The 24,937-nt window shown below is 46.5% G+C and overlaps 1 protein-coding gene and 1 long non-coding RNA gene across 10 annotated transcripts; one reads left to right on the top strand and one right to left on the bottom strand.

Annotated features, from left to right (window-relative positions):
• Positions 1-1,223: 1,223 nt before the first annotated feature.
• Positions 1,224-19,739, bottom strand: YDJC (YdjC chitooligosaccharide deacetylase homolog). 9 transcript variants are annotated; one of them, XM_041125874.1, is made up of 7 exons: positions 16,614-16,797; positions 15,825-15,997; positions 6,991-7,150; positions 6,143-6,242; positions 4,985-5,162; positions 2,467-2,818; positions 1,224-1,652 (listed from the first exon to the last, which is right to left on the bottom strand). In XM_041125874.1, the coding sequence occupies exons 2-6, from the start codon at positions 15,980-15,982 to the stop codon at positions 2,467-2,469; spliced, it is 948 nt and encodes a 315-aa protein (XP_040981808.1). In that variant the 5' UTR covers positions 15,983-15,997; positions 16,614-16,797; the 3' UTR covers positions 1,224-1,652. The 9 variants fall into 9 exon arrangements, with proteins under 9 accessions (XP_040981808.1, XP_029880561.1, XP_029880559.1 ...); XM_030024701.2 differs by having other exon boundaries at positions 1,224-1,620; positions 16,614-16,796; XM_030024699.2 differs by lacking the exon at positions 16,614-16,797 and adding an exon at positions 19,720-19,739 and having other exon boundaries at positions 1,224-2,818.
• Positions 15,095-23,847, top strand: LOC115345612. Its single transcript, XR_005933162.1, has 3 exons — positions 15,095-15,167; positions 17,459-20,647; positions 22,670-23,847. It is a non-coding gene; the product is annotated as an uncharacterized LOC115345612 (long non-coding RNA).
• Positions 23,848-24,937: the final 1,090 nt, after the last annotated feature.

Below are 24,937 nucleotides of genomic sequence, written 5' to 3'. Positions count from 1 at the left end.
CTAAGCCATGCTGAATTCTAAACGTGCAGTTTAATATCCAAAATAAAAACAACATACTGGTGAAACTACACCCAGGAGTACTGGTATAGGCTTTCTGCAATTCCATTCTGCTACCCTAATAAAAATTGCTCTCAAAGGCTTTGTGGCATGGTCTTATTTTCAGAGAGATTTGGGGGTTAGACTTCTCGTCTTAAGTATCCTGCTACAATGATATTCATAGGTAGCAGTCTGAGCGTGTGTTTAATTTGAACTCAGTGTTGTCTTTAAAACTTTCATAGAACCACTGAGAAACTTCCTCCCGTATCTCTGTACGTTTCATGCAATTGAAGGGTTCCCTATTTAGAAGTCTTTTAGTAGTTCTTGATTCATTTCTCCATTTAAAACTGCCTTGCATTTAAAAGAAAATTGAGGGGTTAATGCTGTCCTTTTGAAAACATGGAATTTGAAAAATACTTTTTTGTTCACAATACAGAACTAACTCAGGTAAGACTGCCTGTCGTGTTTTCAGTGTTCGGCTAAGCAGAAAATGCATACAACAGTCAGCAGGTGTGTAATGTCCTGATGGTTGTGATCAGAGAAAATTCATCAGTTAGAATATGGAGCAATTTAAATGTTAAAAATAAGGTTAAAAAATATCCATCAAAATATGGTCAAGTTACGTAAAAAGCTGAGATCTGCTATTAAGTAACCGGTGTTGCCATCAGGCTTATCCCTGCATGTGAATAAAATGACCTTCAGTCGCTAGATGGCACTCACGGGTCTAACTGGGCTCTGGAACTTCAGCTGTTCTCTGCAGGTCTAGTATCTCCCGGGTTTTTTTATTCTCTGTTATCACATAGCAGGAACTTTGCCGTCAAACACCGATGGGACGAGCTTCAGAAATCGAGTCATTCCAAAAGGTAACTGCTGCTCTCATCTGAGTCGGCTGTGTGGTGGGGCACTTGCACAGTACAGTGGATGGGTTTTTTTAAAAACAAATTTGTCAAATTAATTGTGACATTAATTTAGGAAGGAACCTGGAAGAATATTTTCTGAAGTGTCCTTGATGTTGTTTTTCATGTTTGTACAGAACAGATGTTTTATAGGGAAGGTCAGGCGGTTCCTGTTAATGACAGAAAGAGACGTCCTTTCAGCACTCCGCAGGCAGTGGCAGCAGGAGCAGGTAGGTGAGTGGGTTCATTTTGCTCTCCAGCTATAACTAAAACCAAAAGCCTCCTGAAGCATTACAATAGAAAAAGGCCTGAGTTTATTTTTCACTTAAAAGAATGATGATCATCTTGAAATTTTTAATATTATAAAAAAATAACAGAAATGATTACATTAAATAGATCACTTTTGCACAGAAAATGAGCATAAACAATCTAAAATATTTTTTTCCTGTGTGAAAGTTATATGTGAGTGACGGGGCTACAGTTAAGAATGCAGTTAAACATACCAGTATTACTAGGGCTTGTTGAAGATCGAATGCTTTCATGACAGGAATAAAAATGGACAAATACAAGGACCTTCTCCACTTGATGACTTGCTCATAGTTGGTACGCGGCCATCCCATGCATTTTTCATGAGAGGCAGTGGGCAGTGCAGGAACAGTTGCTGGTGAGCTCTCATATGCAGCAGTTACTGAAATAGCAGATGGGTCAACAGTTGCTGGTCTTGCAAAGTCATCCAAAAAAAAAAAAAGAAAGAAAAGCCTCTCTGAAAGGGCTGTGGCTGATGTTACTTTCCTATGGTGGCTCAGTGCCAAGAGGCAACATAAAGAGGAAGAGCCATAATTACTGCTGGCTGAGGCCGTACATGGAATCTGGCTGCAGGCACCACCATGCAAAACCTGTGATCCCACTGCTCTGACCAGAGAAACGCTCTGAAGGTAACGTGCCCCTCACCTCTGATGGGCAGGTACGAGTGGAGGGGAAGGGACCACGACTGAGTGCTTTAAGAAAACCAAATGCTGAAGGTTGCCAGGCCTCCCGTGGGCAGCCTACACCGCGCGGTTGCTCCAAAGCAGCGCTTGCTCCCCAGCACGTTTCTTTTTTTGCAGGTAAGTCCAAAAAGAGAAATGATCAGAACCCTCGGGGTGCTCGTGTGCTCCTTGGCCTCGCAGCAGACCGTGTTTCCGTGCTGCTCGCCATCGCGTTGGCAGGGACTGAGCCCTGGGAGGAGGGCTGGGCCTTGGCTGCCATGCTGCGCTGGAATGGTGCATAAGTGGGTGACGCGAGGTTTGTCACGTTCAGAGCTGATGCTGTGGCCTAAAAACTGCCAGTCAGGGCTCTGGGGTACTGCCGGTAGCTGCTCGCAGGGTGTTGCTCTTCCATGGACACCCTAATGCTGTTCCCAGGCTGTTTGCAGCTCCTGTCAGCTGTACCAGGAGGTATTACACTGGTAACAGTGGTCTGGCTTCTTGGGACATTAGCAACTGCCTATCTTCAGAGTATGAATAAATGTATGTATGTATGTGTGCTTGTTTACCTAAAGATCTTTGAATGAACAAAGCTGGATGTTCCTGGTTTTGTAATGGCTCTGCAGCTCTGGCTTAATTAACGTCTGGAGTTCATGGAGGCGCTCCCAGGACTGTGAGAAATCGTCTGGTCCATCCCCACAGCCGCCGACGGGTGGGACGCTCGGGTACCCTGGATGCACCATCAGCTCAATCGTTACCGTCCTGCTCTGTGGCGTCGGGTGTGCGGGCAAGGATGCCTTGGACGTGAACTCCACGATGGCAGTGTCGATGGCGCTCCAGATGTTACTGACAGACATGTTCTTGCCCATGGTGCTCAAACCTATGTAAATGTCTGGCCATCTGTAGCCAGAGGAGGGAACGCTGATATTAAAGCCAACGAGGTAGTTAGGAAAGAGTGTCTTACATACAGTGGATTAGGAATCAAAATTTACGTAAAAATTAAGATAGAAAATGGGGGAGGGGGTTTAAGACTTTTAACTATAAACAAAAGTAAAACCAGAACTACAAGCCAGTAATGCTGCTTCTTTCCCTATTGAAACCAGGACACTATTTAAAGCAGCAGTCCTTCACTCTGACAGAAAGTCCCAGCAAAGCCCCAGTACTGCTGCTGTTACTGTATTTACGTGTACTGTCACAGCACAAGGTTGTCTGGCATTTGTGAGCTTACAGGTGCACTTTGTTGGCATGAAAGGGAAGAGCAGAACTAAACTGAGAAATGCCGCACTATCAAAATAAGTTACCATTGCTATGCCTATTAAAACCTGAATTATAACCATCTCTAGATAATAACCTTTGGCTAAGTGGAAACAAAAAAAGTGACTGAAATAAAATGGAAAACCACCCTGCTAACAAAGCATCCTGCTAGAATGTCTCAAAGAGCCGTAATAAAGGCAAAACACTGGACAAAATGTTACTGCTAAAGACCACGCAGCTAAGAGGACACCAGCTAGAGGAGGTTTCTTATGTAGCTTCATCACAATTCTTTGTTCAAGTCTGGCTACACACCTCAGTTGTTCTAGCATGGCGCGTACAAGCCCACGAGGGCTGTGCAAGTGTATGCAAGGGCAGAATGAGAAAGTTTTTGGAAGAAACCAAGCCTGGAGTCTTTACCTGCACAATCAAGGAAGAGCCCAGCTGAACACTCAGCTCTTCTTGAGAAGAGTTTGCAGGACTTAGAAAAAAAGTTGAACTTTTTTAAACTATAAACTGACTAAACTTGCTAATGCCTCATCGCTATGTGGTAAGCACAGTCTTGCGCTCTCCAGTGTCATAAACTGACCTCCAGGGGCTCAGTGTGGTACCTCTTTGCACAGATGCTGAAATTGAGTTGCAGAGTTGGGTTCCCTGTGACTTCAGCTGACCGCACTCTTCTTATTTTCCTGGGTTTCCTCATGTTACCTGTTTATTTTGTAAGAGTTTGTCCCTCCTTGCCTCCCCCAACACCAGGAGACGAGGTGGAGCGTGGTGCGTGTCCAAGCGGGGGTGGCCACAGCTGGGGCAGCCCCGCGAGTTCCTCCTTGCGCCTCTGGAGAGGTGGCTCACCGGAGCAGCAGCTTCTCAGAGGTAGACCAACACCACCCCTGCCCCTTCGGTAGCACGGGGAGCCCTGGAGCACGCGGGGTTTCCACTAAACTCCCCTGCACTGCCCCTCTTGGGAAACTGCTCTAAAAGGAGGGTTACTGTCTCCTGATGAACTGCTCTGTGAGTTGCTGTGCCCTTCTCTCCCTTAAATATGGGCTGTTTGAGTAGAGTCCGTGTGCTCTGGCTGGAAAGAGCATGGTGAAATGCCAGTCTGCTGCAAGCGTTCAGAACAATTGTTACCAAAAAAAAAAAAAAAAAACCAAACCAAAAACTTCTTTTTCAGTAGACTGAGAAAGTAATGAAATTTGCCCCAAAGGACAGGTGACTGCAAGGTTCTCAAATGAAATGTCTTTAATCCATACAACATGTCTAAGCCTTTAAGAAAAGTATGTTATTGGGGGAAGGGTTGAGCTTTTTGGGTTTGGCCCCTGAGATGCAGAACACTGACAAGATTGTTTGCTTAGAGCAGTGGTCACCTGCTGTGGCACTGCAAGCTCTCTGAGCTTCATGCCTCCCCTTAACAACAAACGCTTGTTTCTAATTAGTCTCTTCCCTGCTACATAAAACCCTTTCTCCACTATTCCAGGGAGATGAAAAGTTATTTCTTGAAAACTTTCCCTAGATCATACTTTTAAAATTCCAGTGTTGATACAGCACTTCAGCCTCCTCCTGTCCCAGATGCCAGGCTCGTGCAGCTTCACTAGAAAGGCTGAGAAACATACCCTGAGAAGAACAATCCCTTTCAGGTGAGAAGTGAGTCATCTCTGTTCAAGCAAAACTTCTTACTAAGCCCTCGTGCCCCCAGCACTTTTGTACTCCTCCTGAACCTTCTTGTAAGCCCCAAAGCGGAAAGAGAAAGGTGGTGTTCCATTCTGAGAAGATGCTATGAGGAACTGATAAGATCTAAAGCTTTACTAAAAAAAGGATGAGTAATGCCTGTCTTACCTTATTCCATGCCTTGTAAACACATCCACGGTGTTAAAAGAATCTTCTTCTACTCCCAGATAAAAGTCCATCAGGGATGGTGGAATCCAGTCACAGTTATGAAGGCCTGGCTCTATTGGGACACGTGTGTACTTAATCCCATATTCCTCTAACACCTCTGCAAATACGTGCCTGACTTCTGTAAGTAAAAACAGAGACACTATAGTCACGAATTAGATAACCAGCTCATCGTGTCCCCTGCAAGCTGTTAGCACAGAGACGTCTTTCCATGTTTAAGAAAATAGAATCCCATTTGGCTTATCTTCTGCTGAAATGGTTTTCTCCATCTGGATGGGAGTCCCCTTCTGTACTGGAAACATTACTCCCCCAACATCTGCTATAAGGTGCCTTGTCTTCCCTCCAGCACTGAGCATTTAGTCCAGCAACCCCTTCTAAGTTAGTGACGCTGGTCCTAGAGTGCACCAGAGGTGACTGCACTGTCAGGAACAAGTTCTTCATCAAGTCCCTGCACAGCCAGATTTGTTGTGAGGGTAAATTGCCAAAAGCAATGTCATCTGCAGGCAGCTGAGTGCTGGAGTGGGGAAATCCGGATTTTTTTTGCTCACTCAGTTTTCCATTTCTGTACCACAGTGACCTTATTTGCAAAACAGGGACAAAAGATACTTGCTCATCTCTGTAAAGCATGCTGAGGCCTGCAGACAGAGATTGGTGCAGAAACACAACTGACAGGATGGAGTTCTTGTAGCACCTGAAGGAGCTAACAGCTTTTGCAAACTCAAGCATTCCAGTTTAAACTGGCCAGTCTGCTGCTGGCCCTGGTCTGCCTCCTTCGATGTGGGTGGGAGCATGGAATTAGGACGCCGAGGTGAATTATCAGTCCTTGGAGGAAAAGCTATGACCTGAGCCATTTGTGCCATTAATCCCCTTGTGCTGCTATGGGAAGACCCAGGTCACCAAGCAGCCAATTTGGGCCCGGGGCAGGACTGTGTCCCCAGGGCCCAGGTGGGAACATTCACACTGCAATTGTAGAGCAAGTATCTTAAGGTGAGGTTTATTGCCCAAACAGGGAGCCACGGCAAGGGGAGTCAGTCCCCTCTGAGCTCACTGTCTGACTCCCTCACCTGCTCGGCGCTGGGAAGAAGAGGACTCCCTTCTTACCTGGGAGGACGTGGATGTGCTGGTGCCCATCCATGTGAGGAGGTAGGTGACCTGTCAGCTCATGGAACAGCTCCACCTGGGCCTTCAGCTCCTGCTTCACCTGCGCAGCAGAGAAGGGTCAGAGCAAAACCTGTCAGCAGGCTGAGATGAGGAGAGCACGAGGGGGCTGCTGGAGACCTTGCTGGCCAGTACTCGGGGTGCGGTCCTGGGAGGCACAAAGTGCTATGATGTATAAAATGGACATGCAATGCCGCTGGGTTGCCTAGAACCTCCCTTAGGCATGGGAGTCTTTATGTGGATGCTGCTGATAGTGGGTTTTTCTAAAACACATAGGCTGTTTGAATACCCGTTTCCCTTTAAAATGAATGGGGAAATGGGTGCTCATATCCCATAGGCAGTTTTGATCACCTGAGCACATTCATCCTTGCTCATGGGACAAAACCAGCCATCTCCCTAGACAACAAAAGCCTCTCACAAGGTGATGAAAAGCCTACTGCCTACTTAGCACTTCTCTGGCATTTTCCCTTTACTGATCTCTAGGGTTTTTGTAAATATCCGTTCCAATGCCTGTTCTGCCCCCTCAGATAAGCATTTAACAGGACATTAGTGTACGCAGGCACTGAAGCAGGGAGGAATGAGTTCTCAAAGGCTGCAGAGCCTTTGGCAGAGCTAGGCCCAGGACCCAGAATGCCAGGTCCAGCTGCCCAGGCAACGCAGTCAAGGTTCATCTCTAAGCTTAGTCACAGCTGGGACCTGGGAAAGATCTCCAGCTGTTATGTGCTGGGATAAGTGCAGGCTGATCTCTATCAGGAAAGCAAATTGCGTGGTTGTATGTGGCTTTCTCCTACCTCTGACATGTTCAGGAGACCTTTTGATAGAGCTGTTCTGAATCCCATTTTCCCATGGAAGAATCCATCTTGGTTGAGCAGAGAAGAGTTTGTCTTGAGCACCTCACATACAGGAGAGCCCTCGGAGAGGTTGGCATGCAGGCCTATTGGGATGTTGTATCTGTAACAGAAATGAAATACCTGTTAAGCTTTGCATCTCTACCTCCCTTACTGTGGCCAAAGGGGGAGATTTCAGTGAAAGATCTCAACTGATCTAAAAAATGGCATTGTACTCAGTGGAGTACATCTTTGTATTCCTGCTTTTCTAGAAAGGAACACAGAACAACACTAACCAGAGCAGAATATCTCCAGGTAACAGCAACCCTGTGCAGTCTGCCAAGGGCCGGTGTGTGAGACTCCCCCAACTCCTCCCACCCTGACTCGTGGAGAGAGCAGCCACAAGGTATCTCAGGCTAAACGCTATAACTGCATTAAAATGCTGTAACTGCACTAAATGCTATAACTGTATGCTACTACTAACTGCCCTGCAGTTACTAGTGACTAAAAGAAAAATCTGGACCTTGAAACCCTTTTCTAAAGCAATTTATTGGCCCTTGCTAGGTATTCCCTTGAGTTGTTCACCCTATTAAAGATACTACATTTATGAGATGTTTGAGTTTTACTTGACAACTTCTAAAGCTGCCCTTAAGTAGAATCCAGTCACATATAAACAGTGCCCAAGGCAGCTGTTACGGCAACAGCATAGGCTACAAGTGTAAATGCTGTCTGAGTTGAAGGGTTTCCTGGTCCAAGAGGCTGCAGCTGAAATTGCCCACAGTGGCCAGGTTTCTGTCTACTGGTGCAGATGATCACTCACTGGGAGACAAGGCTAAGCTGTACAAAGTAGCATCTCTCTGGCACAGACAAAGGATTACTGCAGGGAGATTGGCAGTGTAAGTGCAGAGCCTTGCTAAGGAATCACAAGGGTACAATGTATTAACTAGTTGCACTCTGCAACGTTAAAAAGAAAAGGGGGGGGAAAGGAAAAGAAAAAAGAAAAAGAAAGGAAAAGAAAAAAGAAATTAAATGGAACTATGGAGCTAGTGCAGAGTGGCTCTCAGCCACAGGGCTTTGCAGAGTGTTGGTGTTTCCTTCTTCATCTGTGCTGTGGATTCCCCTACAATAAAAACAGGACCTGTGAGTGCTCAGATTTGTGCTGAGTTTCATTAGCACTCCTGGAAATCCTCAGAATCAGTGGCCAAAATGATGCTTTGAAACTTTTTCCAAGACAACCCCTGGCCTCTGGCTGACCCAGTAAGTAAATGACAGAACTGCAATGTTCCTTCTGTGCTGCCAGTCTGAGTCATGGTGCAGAGTTAATTTCAAGGCAACAAGTCTGTGACGCTTTAAATTCTTCCTGGAACTTCTGCATGGAGCTGCTAAAACTGGGCATGATCTGTCCCTGTTACAGCCCTTGTACCACAAGGGGGAAACCAAAAGCAATCTCCATTTAGGCAAAGTGTGCAAAAAAACAGATCTTCCCCTTCTGTCTGCTGCCCTGAAGGTGACTAGTGAAGCACCAAGTTACTGGAGACAGAAGGATTGTAGATGGATTGGACCAAGTCAAAGTCATTTAGCTCCTTTAGGTCCTAAGGCTTTGGCCCTTGCAGGACTGAAAGTCTCTTTTCCTGGCTCTTCCATGTCTTGTGCTTCCAGGCGGATGGTGTAGTCTGTTGCTAGATACTGCTCCTTCTCAAAGACATAAATGTTATGAGTCAAGTTGTATGGACAGCTCTGTGAAACAAAATGAGTTCATGTCTTTCCAGTCCACTGTGTGCTTAGGGAGCTTGAATGTTTGCTTAATGGAGCAAAGCAGCTCACAGAGAGAAAGGTCCTCTCTGGCTTTTCTGATTTGGTGATTTCTCTGCAGCAGGGCCTGATTGTATAATTGACAATAAATGTTCATCTGGTTTTCCTACATGGGCCCTGAGCACGTGACGTGCACACTCACTCCTTGCTAATACAAGAACTGGAAGATGCTGTCGTTGGGAGTGGGGGCCCTTAAGCAGGCAGCTGATGGCAGGGCAGGAGGCAGTGTAGAAGGGGTGCTGTGGCAGGAGGCCTTCCCCTCCATCCTGTGACCTGCTGTGTACCCTGCATGAGCCCAAAGGCAGAGAGCAAGCCTGTGGTTTAGTTTTGGGTTTTTTTAGAAGCCCACCCCAGATTCTTTATCATGTCTCTGGGAAGCTCTGACTGCATCAGCTGATAGCATTATTTGTACCACAGCCACTGCTGTCTGCAAGAAAAAGGATTCATGTGTTACCATGAATCAGCAGATGGAAGACTTTTTTTGTTGAGCGCTCTCCTTCTCATGTGTTGTGGGAGGGCAAGAAATGAACAGCTGAGCCTCTCAGTGTTGTCTCCCAGGAGCATCGAATGAACTACCTCCAATTGTGCAATGCCTCAAATGCTGTGAGGGAAGCTATTTCCAGGAAAAGGCAAGCCCCTCCAACAGGTGTGGGACACCAAGGAGCCAGGCACTGCGCTGCGTAACATTAGAGCCACTCCTCCGCCTGAGCTGAAACCAGGGGAATGTGCAGAATGTGGAAGTGCAGAGAGAGCTGGCCTTGTTCTCGCTGTAAGGGGAGACTCTGACTGTAACATTAGAGCATGTTTCAGAGCTTTGGCTAACACCAGCTGAATATCTTAATAGTTTTCTCTTAGACTTAGTCCTGGCTGGTTTGACAGACTGTCCATGCTGAGGCATCTGAAGAGGAACTGCTAGTGTTTAATGGCTCTAGTGTACAGGGACTGAAACCAAAACTCAGAGCACAGCACAGGAGAAACTTGTTCAGAAATATTCATCTGTGGGAGATGCACAGAAGCAGGCATGCTGGGAAAGCTGTAAGGATATGGGAAGGAGGACAACACAGTGGGCACAGCAGGGTGCTAGCTGCTAGCTAGAATATGTGTGTTTCCTCTGGATGCAATGAGCCAAATGATGCTCCTAATTCAGCACCAAATGCCCTGCTGCCTGGTGTTTATTCCTAGCCATCCTGACACGCACTGCATGAGTATCTAAAGTTCTAAGTGCAATGAGATAAAAACATGAGCAAAACTTAAAGCATTATAGTAATTAGCTGGGCTGTGCCTTGGGAGACAGGGCTCCAGTCATGCTCTGTCCTGACTGGAGGCTTGGGCTTTAAGACTGAACCAACAGGCTTTTTTCCTACTGAGTACTACACACACTGGACTGACTTTTGCTCCTGAGTGCCTCTCACCACTGAAATGTAGCTTCTGCAACCAAAGAACAATGCCAAGGCATGCTGTATTGTAAAAAAGACAGGGAGAAAAGTCAAGTTACGGGAATATCCTGGAAGGGCCCCTTTTTCAGAAAGTAGATGATTGTTTCTACTACACAAACATACTTTATAGTTACACACATCTTTCAAAGACTGTAAAGTATCTGCTCTTTTATTGGCTGAAATACTGAAGCGGAGACCAGCAGCTCAAGCAGCTTATACAGCATGTGATGCCACACTGGGAACAGAGCTCAGCTGTTGTGGGTTTGGCCTCATACCCACTCTTCTGCCTAAGTCCTTTATAGATGGGACATTTGCCAGTCAAGTATAACTGCTGATTGCCCCACCCAAAATTCAAAATAAAATGATTGGCATTGAGCTTCAAGCAACAGTTTAGTTTCTGCAGTAAAAGCACTGCAGTAACAGCCAGCGTTGCCAAAACAAAATGATGCTGAGGAATCTGCTTGGTATCTCTAAACTCATTTTGATGGTTGTTTTAAGCAGCAATGACCCTTCTGCAATCTGTTTGGAGAGGCCCATGTCTAGGTGTTTGCAAGTCTGTCCCACTGTGCTGGAGAATGCACAGATGTAGAGCAGGATTTAGCACAGGGGTTCAATTCACTCCTGATAAAGCCAAAGGACAGTGTCTCCACGTGTGTACTCCTATAGCATAAGGAGCATTGGACTGGGCTGTCTGTGAGCTTGTTGAGAAGAGGTTCAGGCCGGTAGCTTCTGCAGCCACTAAGGTTAATCCATTAGTGAGCTGTTTCCACTGAGAGAAAGTTGGCTGTTAAAGCCAGCCTGGCTCTGTGGTTCTCTGCTCAGCATGCCCTGTAAAGGTGGGGGTGGTGGGGAGGAGACACCCTTACAACAAATGCTACATGGGGTAACAAGGAATTCAGTCTGGAAAGATTTCTGAGTCAGCAAGCCCAGCCCAGTCATCAAATAGAGAGAGGAAATAGAATCAGCTAAATGCTTCCTTTTCAAGTAGTTGCTTGTTTTGCCACACGAACGCTCTGAACAAATGTCTCTGCTGAGGCAATGGGCTTTTGCGCAGCTGCAATCCCTGTTCACTCACATCCTTAGCAGTAAAGGGTTCCTGGAGACTGTTACTATACTGAGGCACTCTTTAAAGAGCCCACCAGCTTTGCACATTTCTGAGCTTGGTGGATGACTAACAGCACCCCGGGTTCTGCCTGGCCACAGCATGGACCCTTTGCAGTTACTGCATTCCTGGGAACAGTTGCAGTGGCTGTGGGAATTACGGGATGCGCCGAGCACAGTCCCAGTTGGCTTGCTGAAGGCTGCATGCTCTGGCATAAGCGTGGCACTTACTCTTTTCCTTGATGGATAAACAGATCCCACCTTTAACATCCTGTTTGTATCCTTATCCGGGAAATTACTGGTTCATCAGGTGTCAGCCCAATTGTGACACAATTAAGAGCCTCATGTAAATATCTGTATCTAGACATCCTGCTTCAGTAAACATCCAAGTGCCTGAAGCCAAAGCAAGACTGTGCTTTGTGCAAAAAAGTACACCTCTTAGTTTTTGCATTTTGGCATTTGCATACTTCCCTCCCCCCCCTGACTTTCACCCTTCAGCAAACTGTTAAGATCTAACTGTCTTTCATCAAATAGCATCTTGTCTTGCTCCATTACTGCTAAGGACTTATTTCTGCTGGAAGAAACACTCCAAAGCCTCTGCAGTGTTAAGAACTGGTACTGTAATATAGCTTAGGGACATGACTTTCCTTTTAATTACATCTTTGTATCAACTGAAGCTCCTGTGTCCATGACCTTACATCAGCAAAAAGTGCTGTTGCCAGTAAAGTTAATATGATCTCAGATTCTAGTTCAAAGCCTCAGATTGGGCCCCACCCCTAACCCAAACACAGTTCAGCAGTGGAACTGTCTGCTATGTGATTAACAGTCAGATAAAAGGGTGATGAGAAAGCATGAGAGACTTCTAGATTAGTCAGATGTTGACTGGGAGGGTCAGAATTAAGTCACAATTTACACACACATTTTGCAATTAGTGTTGATGGGAAAGGAAGTGAAAACACAGACAGCAATTAAATGTGGTTTTGTTAGATTCTCCTATTAAATGTACCCAGATGTTGTGGGGGTTTCAGCTTTTGTGTAGCTGATGTTCAGCATTTAAACTGCAGAAAAACCAGGAAGACTGAGGTTGTGTTCTAAAATATGTCACTCTTCATCAAGTATTTAGATATAATTATCTGGAAAAGGGTCCTAATACTCAGTGACAACTGAGCTGTTGATAAAAGGGGGGAAAACATGGCAGCAAACAATCTTAGGTCTCTCTATTTCTGCTATCTCCATGTTTCTAAGGAAAAATGAAGGGACCTACTAATTTCAGGTAACAAAATAACCCTTCCAATCTCTGGGAAAGGCTCTGGAATAATCACCAGGAAGACTGGCTGACTTCAAGGTGAGGCTTGGTAAGTAGAAAATCAAGATTATATTATATGGATAACCAGGAAGTTGCAGTCAGTCTATGCCCCATTAAAAAAAAAAAAAGTTTTGAGTTACTGAAAAAAAAAAAAAAAAACCACAATGGAAGTCTGTTCTCCCACCTGCTGTTCTGGTTATGTACTGCTCTAGCAGTTGCTATCAATAGGTTTGTCATTTGGTGATGAATCAGGCCTCTGCTGAAACTTCTCTTTTGCAGTGAGTGGGTCCCTTCTTTTAGCCCAGTTGTGACAGTGAACGAGAAAAGCCCAAGATCAAGAACCTAGATGTTAGGGAAGGTGTATTATTTACTGCATGGTTCTGCTGTTTTGCAATTAGTTTGCGTTAGAGCTGATACAAAGATCTGCTGACTACCATCAAATTTCTGCCAAGGCTTCTAATCAAAACACAGGGCAACAGATGGTATACCCAGAAGCCTACAGAATTATTGTGAAAATGAAGGGAAGAATAAAATTCCAGAGGAACTGTGTTCCTTTCTGAAAGATGCTGAGTCCTAACGTTGCAGAGCAGCATGAGGTGCTTAAGGAGGACTATCCTGCAAGAAAAGTTGTCTTGTTACTAATTAGCTTTGCCTGTGTCCAATTAACTGAAAACCAGGTGAGGAGAGAGAGCCCAAGAGCTGCAGTGATGAGCAACCATGTCACAGACAGTTAATCAAGAACCACCCAGATAATCTCCACAAGCCATAGAAACAGTCCAGCACTCTGACAATCCTGGCACCATGTGTGCAAAAGACCAAATCCCAGAACACTGGAATGCTCTGCAGGAAAGAGCAAGCTGCTTGCTTCAAACCTCTTATCTCAGCTGGTGATAGATCCAGTCTCCCTGCTTACACCCACTGGTCAAGGCTGAAATGTCTGCGATGGAGTTAAGCACATATGCATGTGTGTATATGTTGTACTTGCTTAGTTGAGTGTCTGTGGGGGAATACAAACATGGGGAGAAAATACAGGGCAGACTTTCATCCCATAAACCACAAAATGTTGCAAAGCCTCAATATTCACAGTGGCATGGGAGACAACACCGAGCAGGGGGAAGAGGGAATAACAGCGGCAAGGCAGTCAAGCAACAGTGATACTTTCCCATTTTTGCACCACAAGATGAGGAGGACTCAATGACATTTCTAGTAAGTCTGACCTATTAGATATCTGTGTCTAAAAAGAGTTTGCATGAACCTCTACAACAGAGGAACAAACATCTTAAGGGTGACACAAGATTTCGTTTACATGCAGAGGTGCCAATTAAGTGCATGTGTACTAGCAGCACCTGAAGTCGGGCTTGCATCAGAACGTGACCAACCCTTTTTCCCAAACCTGCAAATGCTTCCCCCATGTGTGGGTAAGGCTGAATACAGCTGCAGAGAGTTACACAAATGAGGAATTGCAGAACCTGGGCTGTTGATCTTCAGTGCTGAACAGATGTTCCCAAAGTCACCCTGCTTATATTGCCAGAAATAAATACAAATCCATTTCATTCACATTTACAATTCAAAACCAGCTCCCCAAAAGAATGAAATTGTAGCAGCAGGTTGCAGCTTCTGCTGTCACCTGCCCTCCAACCTGGTTTTTCACACCCATACCGGCTGTCAGCACAAGTGTCATGACCTGGACTCAAAGATGTTTTTTAAACCTCTGATTGCATGGCCTACTTTCCGCCTACGGAAATGAGGCCAGGTGGATTCTATATTTAAAAGCCTGCTAAAGACCACTGCTAAAATAGCTGACAACATTACCCAAGCATTGGGGCTTAAAGGGTTTCATGGTGCCTCTGTGTCTGAGAGAAGTGCTGGCTTTATCTCTGTTTTACATTTGTCTCATTTACTAACAGGATTTTAGGCATCTCAACAGTGTTGTGTCCTTCCCCTTCTCCCCTTATCATCTCAGAGGCAGTTCCTCTCACAATGTTTATGTGTAATCTCTAACCTTTTTAACAGAAGACCAGCTTGCCACTAACACCACACCCTGGCTTTTCTGTACCACCCAACATCAAAGGAGGAACAAGCTGCAAGCAATTTCCAAGTACCCCTAAAATCACAGCCAAACTGGGGTGAGATGCTCAAGGAGAACAAGGACAGCGTGACTCTCATGCAACTGTCCTCTGCAGCAGCTGTATTTGAAGCATAAGGTCTCAGTTCTTCTAGTACCAGTATAGCTCCTTTCCTTTTCTGCTTTCCTGAATTGTTTCTGAACCCTGCTGCTCTCTCTTTCAGAACATACTCCTGCTTCCAAGTGCCTGCCCACACTGGAGCGATGCATTAGCTGGGTTTTACCTTCTAAATACAAGTAATGCTTCCTATTAAAGGATTTGCTGGGCTAGCCTATGAGAATGACACATAGCATTTGATTTGTTACAGAGCCACAACTGTGCCAGCAACCTCTCTGAAAAGTTCATGAAGGAGTAAAGGTGGTAAGTACAGGGTATCGTCCCTCTCTTTATGTATGCAGGTTTTATAAATGGATTTATCAAGCCTTGAATTAATAGAAATATTGAGGTGCTTTTTTAAAAGGTTTCTGGGGTGGAAAAACCAAGTTTTCTGCTGCCCAGACTTAACAACTTAGCCCTTGCAGAATCTCACCGTTCCCTGATCCTGCAATGAACCTGGCTGATCCTGTGTTCAGCCTGGCTGAAATGCATCAAAATAAATGAGATTTAAAGATTTGTGCTTTTATGGTCTAATAGTTTTAGGGGTAGCAGCTTGCTCTGGGTATATAGCGTGGACTTTCATTCTGATGGCGCACCTTTTGGAAGTGTGGGAAAAGAAAGTCCAACAAACCCAAACTCTCCTAGTCAAGTTGTGTAAGTAGCATTCTATCCCAAGGGGAAAAAAAGGTGCACTGCAGTGGCTACCAGCAGAGAAAGAGCCATTATGGGTACAGCTGGCAGGTCACTGGGTTTGCTATGAAGCGTCTTAGTAAATATGCCTGGAATCCGGTTTTCTTATACCGGCCTGGGCTGGGATACAGTGTTTGTCCTGGGGCTCCAAAACACTAAGTTTTACAGGCTTGGCTTTGCGTGGACGGCCTGTGGAGGCTGTCCACAAAGGAGCTAAAGAAAGTAGCTTACCTCCTTGCCAGCTTGGCTGCATCTGCTGCAGCACTTCCGTTGACTAGAAGGGACACGTTAGATACCGCACCAGCCAGGAAACAGTCCACGATGCCTTGGTTTCTCCGAGGACAATAGCCAAAGTCATCTCCAGTTACTATGAGCTTCACCTGAAGCATCCTTAGAGGTCATCCCTAGCAAAAAAGTAAAGGAGGGAAATCGGAACGTCAGCAGATCACAGGCAACGAGGAAGACAGGCTCAAGGGGGGCGAACCCAATCATGACTCAGCCCGACTAACTCCTCCTGCTCCACCTCAGCCTGCTGCTGTCTCACAGCTTGCACAGTAGCCGGATTTGCGTGTGGCCGCCTGGCTCGCACCATACCTGCCCGCTCCTGCAGTGAGAGCACCAGAGCCTTCCCCTCCTTGGGGGAGCAAAGGCCCGCCTGCGCTCGGTGCGGCTGTGGGTGCGCAGTGTACAAAAAGGTCAGGGACTTCGTGGGCTGATTTCGCCGACCGAGGGCGCGCCGGGGGTTCAAATTCCATTCCCCGCTGCGCACCCGCGGTGCCGGGTGAAATGCCACCGGTGCGAAGCACCTTGAGCCGGCTCCGCAGCCGCGATGCCTCGTTGTCACCGATTCCCCGGCCCCACGCAGCGCCGTGCCGCGGCAGACCCGTGTCCCCGGGGGCGAACCGGGAAGGAGCGGCCTCCCGCGGCTCGGCCCGGGCCCTGCCCTCCCGCTGCGGCGGGGGGGGGGGGGGGGGGGGGGGGCAGAGGAGACCCCGCCGGCCCCCCCGCGGCGGTGCGTACCTCCGCTCCTGCCCGCTCCCGTGCCCAGGGCCGCCGCCGCTCACGCAGCGGTCCCGGTCGCCGCTGCCCCGGGTGTGTGTGGTGGCGGCGGCGGGGGAGGGGGGGGGGGGGATGCTGGCCCCGGCGGCGGAGCTCTGCCCGCGCCGCCCCGCCGCGCATCCCCCCCCCCCCCCCCCCGCCCGCCTTTCTCCCCCGGTAGGGCCGAGCAGCCCCAGCCGGGCGCTCACCCGCGGCTTTCGGCGGCCCCGCCGCAGAGCCCGGTGTCTCCGCAGCGCTGCGAGCACCGGGGCGGCCGCTCCGCCCCCCGGCGGCCGCGGCTGGCAGAGCAGAGCGGCCCGGCACGGCACGGCACGGCACGGCCCGGCTGCCGCGGGGGCAGGCGCTTTGCTGTGCCGCCGGTTGTCGGTGGTCGCTGCGCTAAGCGGTGTGAGGACCGGGGGGGTCTTCTGCTCCAGACTCCCGAGGTGCGAGACCTGCGCCTGTAGCCGCGGGTGGGATAAGCAGTTCAGTTCGTGCTCTTTGGTTGCTTCAGGGCAAAATTAATCATCCCGGCGATGCCATCAATGTATAATCCCTCAATCCGTGACCTCCGTAGTAGCCACTTGCTCGTTTTTCCCCCGCCTTGGTTTGCTGGCAGTGGGAGTTTAGAGCTGCAGTTCAGTAAACCCTGGTGGGGAATTCCTCACAGCTCTTGATGCTGGGCTGGGGAAGGGCAGGGAGAACAGAAGAGAGCTCCAGGAAGGGCAACCTCTAACGTGCCATCGTTCAGTGCTGGATGTAAGCCAGTTCTGCATGTAAAAATCCTGTTTGTCCTGGCATTGAAGTGCTGCTTTTTCTTACTGCAGAAGAGCTGTTCTTGATCTACCAGAATGAAAGTGAAAGCACTGAGCAGCGTAGAAATGTTGAGTGGGAGAGATGATCAGCCTGCGTTTTTCACCTGTGGAAGAAGATGAAGTTCTATCAAAGTAGAACACGCTCCTTCTTGTTCTGTAATGTTATCCCAAAATATTCACCCGCCCCTGCTACTGCAGAAGAAACAACAAACTGATGTTTGGGGCAGGGAGAGATTGATAGTTCAGAAAGTGCTAGGGTGACATGTCCATGGATTCAGGGTAGCTGTCTTGGTGGTTGCTGTTAACCTGTCCCAGATCGCACTGGGACTGGGACCCTTGCATGGATGATGGTGATTTCCGTGTCTGAACCTGTGCCAATATGTAGGTAGGAGGGCTGGGGAAGAGATGAAACAGCTGTCAGGCCAAGCACGGGCTTCTTGGAAGAGCAGCTGGGGTGGAACAGGTTGGAAAAGGCTTCAAGGATTGTTTCTGTGGGAATGGACCGACCGTCCTGCTGCTTAATTCATGGCTAAGGCAAACCCATTTGGGCTAACTTAGCTCTCTTCCATTGCAACCGCAACCCTGTTCTCAGTTCTGGGCTGTCTGTGCATAAAGGCCAGGTGTTCCCTCTTTCTGCAAAATTCAATTCCTGAGAGACAGCCAGTGTATCCAAGCCCCAAAGTCAAGGAGATAACATGCAGGCGCAACCAGACATTAACTGTCCTTCTCAGCAAAGGAAGAACCATCAGTTTGTGGAGACAAAGAAGCACAGTTCAGCAGAGGGCATTCCACCGCTTTCACACCCAGAGCTGAGGTATGAAACATCTGTATCTGGGGGCAAGAACACCTGTGTAGCCAGTGGTTCTCCATGTCTGTTTCCTCATAAGGAACTTGGAATCAGTGAATCGAGGTAGGTTGCAGCCCTGTTCATCTTTAGGCTCTCATCGATTGCAGTCCATGTAGCAAACTGCTACAGAACTTTGGGAGGGCCTCTGCCTCCCACCTCAGATCACTCTGCAGCAGAAAAAAATGTTTCCATTAGCCTGAGGACACTTTGAGGGGCGGGTAAGATTTGGATGATTGTTTGTAAGAGTATTTTGATACTTTGAAGGAGGAAAATAAAAGTAGAATGGGTGGTAGCAATGTTGTTCATGGAAGAATTTGGTTCCTAGGCTGTGCTGTCCCTGTAGGCCCTGAAATGGGCAGCATGGAGAATTCTGGTGGATCTAGAGCGGATGTCAGCTGTCCATCACTTTCTAGAGCTTACTCTTCCCTGATATGTAAATGAGCACTGACTACAGGAAATCATGGTGAGAGCTGGAGACAGCCTTCTACCCCCTTGGTGACTCCTTTCTCATCGAAAAACGATGTGGAATGAAATTCCAAACAAATCATGCTAAAATGCTGTACAGAACTTGCTAAATCTTCATTCTAGCAATTCCTGTGAGCATTTCCATCATTTAGTAGTTGTATGTCTCTGTTACAGAAAAGTTTTTGATGCTCTGTAAGGGTTTCCAGTGCCCTTGGCTTTTCAGAGTGGATATTTGTGCAACTACTACTTTCTTCGCCTTCTGGGAGATGAACCTCACAGCCTGCCCACATTCCCCCGAGGTTTCGCTTACTGATGAGGGCTATTACTATAACAGATGAAGTCAGCACAACTCTGAAGTAATGTAATGAATCAAAAACAAGTACCTCCTGCCTTTGCCAATGCAAACTCTGGGATTTTCTGCCTCTTTCTAGTACTGTCAATGCTTCTTGCCTCTGCACAGGTGAGAGGCACTGCATAAGAATCTTAGACAAAGCTTGGCTTCTCAGCCTTCTTAACCTTAGTATGCGTTTAATGCTATTAACAGTAACATCCTTCTTAAATATTGAATGCAGTTCCTAGAGGCTTGCTTTTCCGATTTCATTCCTCTTTATCCAGCTCTCCTTCCCCTGACTGGAAGCAAAAAATCCCCAGCAAGCAAATCTTGCCACTGTGCCACATCCCCCTCAGATCCCAGCACAATGTTTCCTCTGCAGCCTGCATACCCCAGCTGGCTGCCAAAATAGCCCTTGCAGCCAACCCCCATGTAGTCCGGAGGAAAGTCTCTTACAAATTCAACCTGGAGCTGAAAGGCAAGGCAGGCTTCCTCTGGCTAGTCTCTCCTCTTCAATGAAGACATGAATGAGAATATTGGCCAGCATTTCTGGTGGAGCTGCATAAGCCAGGACATTTACTAAGCACAAACTGCATCTTCCAGCTTAACTGAAACAAAACACAGCCTTACCTTATCTTAGTCACAGAAGCCAGCAGGAGCTCTCTCCATCCTCAAGTGCTTCACTGGTTTTGAGCTTGAATTTCTTTCCCTGAACTTTGAGTTATTCAGTAGCGGATTTAGAGGTTTCCTGTATTTCACAAAAGCATTTCCTAACAATTAATGGTTCCAACAAGCCGTCTGTTGACACGTTGACATAAAAAATGTATTTTCTTTTTCTTGTTCCCTTGGCTGCAGTGAGTTAGTTCATTTGGGATTACAATGGTAGCACAGTAGGACTTGGTTTGTCTTTTCCTTGCATGCAATTTTGTTGAAAGTGTGAATTGTAAAAGGCGTTTGAATGAGGCAAAGTAAAAACCGTTTTTTTAAATGAAAGGCCGTTAACATTTTCTTCTCTTCCCCAGCCTCAAAGCTTTGCAAAATCTTGGAAGTTCAGTGGCTTCTGTAGAAATGCTTAAATTAAAGCCTTTTCACCCCTCTACTGAGGTCGGTTTTCAGAGGAAACAAGACATTCGTGTTCACGCTGTTGGTGCCTGTCTTGGTCTCCTCTTAGTAGCAGTGGGATGCCTTGGCCAATTCTAACGTCCTTTGCAGCAGAGGTGGAGGTCCTGCAACAAGCCAATGCAGCATGTGGCTCCGAGGCTGCAGTTCCCAAAATGATCTGTGGCCCAGGTACAAAACTGGCTGGTCAGTCGGCCAGGGCAGGAGATGGAGGAGGGCAATGCGGTGAGGCATAGCGCAGAAAGCAAAAGAAAATGAGTGGGCTTTTGCAGAGGTTGAGGTAGGTGACATGCAAGACTGCTGTAGGGGCACGTGTTCATCAGCTGTCATTTCCAGCATCTGAGCTGAGCGAACCTGAATAGAAGTGAAGAAACGTAACTAGGAGGAGAGCTGGACCGCAAGTGCCCGGATTTCCTAAAATCCACGGACAAGACCTTGGGTGAGAGAGGAAAGCGGGTTTCCTCGGTCTTTCAGGAAGCCTCTGTGCCGTGCGGGGCCGGGGCAGGGATGAATGAGGGCACCGGACCCAGGGTGCAGACCCAGGCCCGTGAGGGTACCAGACAGCTCGCCGGCCGCTGACCCCGCCCCCTCCGCCGCTGCCCGCCCGCACTACAACTCCCGGCGTGCCCCGCGGCCGAGGCGGCCGTTGCTCTTGCGCAGCGCCTGCTCCCCCTCCCCGCCGGCATTTGGCGCGGTGCTGTCTGGGTAGGAGGCAGCCAGGCACGTGGGCGCCATTTTGTGGCGAGGGCGAGGTTTTCTCTTCCAGTATAGCTGGCGGTAACGGCGAAGAGAAGTCCGAAGAAGAGCAGCATGTTGCCTTTCCCCTCCCCACCCAGCTGCTGAGCAGTCCTTAACTGTGCGGGCTCCCCTGCCAGCTTGGGCGCGCTTGACAGCGACTGAGAGGGTCTCCCCTGGAGGGCTGGGCCTGAGCTCAGAGTAGGATGCGCAGCTGTCGGAGAAGGCAGGGAAGCTTCTGGTCCCATCCTTCCCTGCGACACCCAGCTTAGAAGGTGACTGGAAAGAGCAGCTGACGGGCAAATCTGGGTGTGCACAATGGTGGGGCATGCCAGATAGATTGCTTGCCCAAATCCCCAGCAGGGAGCGGATGTTGTAGCGGGTGGGTTCTGCGCAGAGGTGGCTCTTCTGAACCCTGGGGGGCACAGGCGCTGCTGCCTGAGATGAAAGCAGCAAAGAGCATTGCTCCAAACTGATTCAAAACTAATTGTATAACGCTGGATAAACACACCAAAACCCGGTGGTTAGTCCCCTTACTTGTGACTTGCAATCTACTGCATGTAACGGCTTCTTCCATCTTGTGTTGAAAAGGGTTGAAATCCCCAAATTCTAGGGTACATCTGCTAAGAGTCAAAAGGCTTCCCCACGCACCGGATAAGACCAGCTAGGTGGTATACCCGTCACCTTGCCTCTCCCTTTTTCTGAAATCATCTGAATTTACACCAGCACAAAATAATGTCAATACCTGACAAGGTGCATGGTGCTAGTGAAAGGCAAAATTTGCCATCATGACCTTATTATTAACTTGACTCTTGCATTAAATTATGGCGTACTGTTAAGTACCAAACTCACATCCTCCCTGATGCAGATAGCAGGCCTCTGGTCTTCAGTGAGACTACGTATTGTTCATTGATAGTGAATTTTAATCACCTTCCCGTTTTTCAGAGGGTTATTTTCTCTTTGCTGCATTTCCTTCAGAGTGTCTAATGCAGAATAAGTATATAAAGATGCCTGGTCAAAAAAGAGTGGGGACAGGGAAGCCTTCTACTAGACAATTAAATGATGGGTCCAAAATAGGTACTGTTTAACTGTGGGCATTAATAGCTTAACCTAGACTATCTGATTCCATTAACTGTTTGATTGCATCAAAACTCAGGACTTCAGTTTGCCCTCTCTGGAAGTTATTATACTATCTGGAGCTTATTTCTTGGGTTTTGTGATAAAGGTACCTAGAGGAAATTATCTCTTTATTTATTGAGGTCAGAGAGGGGCAGATTTTTATAAAAGATGCATAGATGTTCAGTGGAATTTTCAGAATTACATGAATATTTACCTACCATTGAAACAGATAGATGTCTAGAAGTTTTTCAAATCCCATTAAGCACAAAATTATTTCAAAAGCTGCCTGAAATGATATAACATACATTGCATTTTTACATTCTTACACTGAAATAGAAAGTTAGTCATCAAAACTACAATTCCGATTCATGTCTACAAATTCAAAATAACTTCCTCAGTTTCAGTTTACACTGTGTAAGCAAGAGCAGAGTTAAGCCTGAAACTGATTTTGACGAATGTTGATCAGGAGCTATTAAAATGAATTAAAGATACCAGGGGCGGGTCATCATGTTAAGAAAAAAAAAAAAAGAAAAAGGTATATTTTACATATAAAGTATTAATGCATAAAATTTTAATCATTGTCTTTGATTATTTTTTTTTTTGACAGCTGGAAATAGTTTGCACTTCCTCTACTTCTAAGCACTCTGCTTCCTAAAGGGGTAGAGTGGGGAAGCAAAAAAAGTAACGTTGGGAGGATACAGGTTTTTCAGAAGTCACCAGGAGATTGTTGACTCTCCTGTCGAAAATTCAGTCAGACACATTTTTATCTAACTGTGAAAAAATACTTTCAGATTAGCTTGGATTTATGTTTGTTCCTGTTACAAAGGAACACCCTGAGATGATGTTTGGCTTCAAAAAACTGAAGGGCAATGGCATAAGGCTATCAGCACAAATTAACAGGGCTGAAGCAAGGAAATCTGAAGAGTTCTTGTAAATCTCAAAAGCTTACATCAGAAGTGGGGGACAAAAAGATTTTGCCTAAACAAAAAATGAGTATCAGCAAAGTAGAATTAACCAAGAAATCCGTTAACCAAACTATCACTCCTCTGCCAGAGATGACAGAACCAGTGCCTCCAAACTTCCCTGAAAGTCTACTACGAGAGACAGAAGACTCACTAAAGCAGGCTACTGCTGAATTATAAGAGAAAAAAAATCTAGTAGTACAAATGAAGAAGAGACGGCTGTAGAACCATGAGTATTCCTTGTCATCTGAAAATAATTCTTTCTACAAAAGAGCAAGTGTTACCAATGAGAACATCGGAAACTCCTCAGCAATGTTACTGCACATGTAAATTAAGCTGGCAGATCACTTACAGCAATTGTTGTCATCTCTCAGCATCACTGACAGCACCTGGAAAATCTCAGCTGATTGAATGGAAATGCACAATAATTCTTTTGGAGCCCTGAGGGGAGATCCCATCTTGAAGGACTAGCATCAGTCAGGAGATTAGTTGAGAGATGCTGACAATGTTGCTGGACACAGATTGCCAGAACTCTGCAGAATTTTCAAGGAAGTCCTCTCTTGCTCAAAGACTAGAAACAGAAGACAGCAATAAAAAAATCATCAACTCTTCTTCCCCAGATGAAGAATTCTTCAGTTTAAATTTGTATATGTTCATACTTTTTTTGTCAACTCTCTTCTGCTTGTTTACTTACTCTGCTTATTCTTACATTATATCTACTGAATGCAAAAATCTGAATAGCTGATTTTTGGGTCTCTAGTCCTTAAACAACTTGGGCTGAGTGATAAGAAACTGTGTAATTCTATAAATTTTTGGCAAGCTATCTTTTTTGTCATTTCGATTTCTCCCTGGGTGACAGCATTTTATTGTTATTACTACTGTTTACTATTTGTATTATACTTAGGGGTCACAGTTAGAAGAGCTCTGCTGTAAGGCACGCCAATGGATACAAATGTTTGATCTGAAGTGAGGTTTATAACCATCAGTTCATCAGTGTGGGGTGAAAGAAGGAGATAGAAAAAAACACAGAATGTTTACAGGCCTGATTCTCTACTGTTACTCCCTTGATTTCAGTACAGTTAATCTTTACTGATATCAGAGAAAGGACCAGATGCAGAGAAAAGTCAATGGAAGAGCTCATGTGGAGTTATTTTTGTATCGGGTACTAATATCTTCAGAACTGTGCCTTATCTATTTTGCCTAAGGTTAGTGACAGTCTGAGAAAGAATCCAGGCGATGTTACTGCAGTATTCTCCATGAATCAAGGGCTGTCTATACCCAAAGATGCACCAGTGCTTTTTGGGATGTAGACCAAGCCCAGGAGTTGCCCGCTATGCTACCTTAGTTGTCAGTCACTGCTTTTGTCATGCAAAGCAAACAGAAAGCTTAAAGCATGTTTAACAAAGGCCAATATAAAAAGAAGGAAAATCCTTTTCTATAATATGTTGCTTTGGGCCAGCATACGCCCTCTGAAATTTTCTTGTGCCACAGATTTCTCATTCCTGTATGCTAAAAGCATTTGGCACTGCCAAATCCACTAAAACCTGTTTTTCAGGGAGGGCCAGGTTATACCTACAGGTGCACCTGAGTGGAAATGGTAGGCATTTTCAGAATCCTTGAAAATCAAGTGTGCACAAGGACTGCAGGGTTAAGTGATTGAAGGCAGAAGGCATTCTAGTTACATTTTGCATTCTCCCCTTTTACAGCACTGTTGAATTGTTTTGTTCATGTGCATAAACAAGAATCATAATGAGTTACCTATCAAAAAAGCTGATGTTTCCATTACCAGTGTGCACCGTCGCATAATTTCTGAGGCAATTTCACCTGTAGCTTACAGCAGTCTACTAGAAACAATAGCGGGCCCTGTAGCAATGAGGTGGCTGTTAATTGCCACGGGTGTTTGGCATTGATGG

This window comes from Aquila chrysaetos, chromosome 9, assembly GCF_900496995.4.
Source record: "Aquila chrysaetos chrysaetos chromosome 9, bAquChr1.4, whole genome shotgun sequence".
NCBI lineage: Eukaryota > Metazoa > Chordata > Aves > Accipitriformes > Accipitridae > Aquila > Aquila chrysaetos.
Note: the sequence above shows the minus strand (reverse complement) of the source record. Positions and strands in the feature narration are given on the sequence as shown.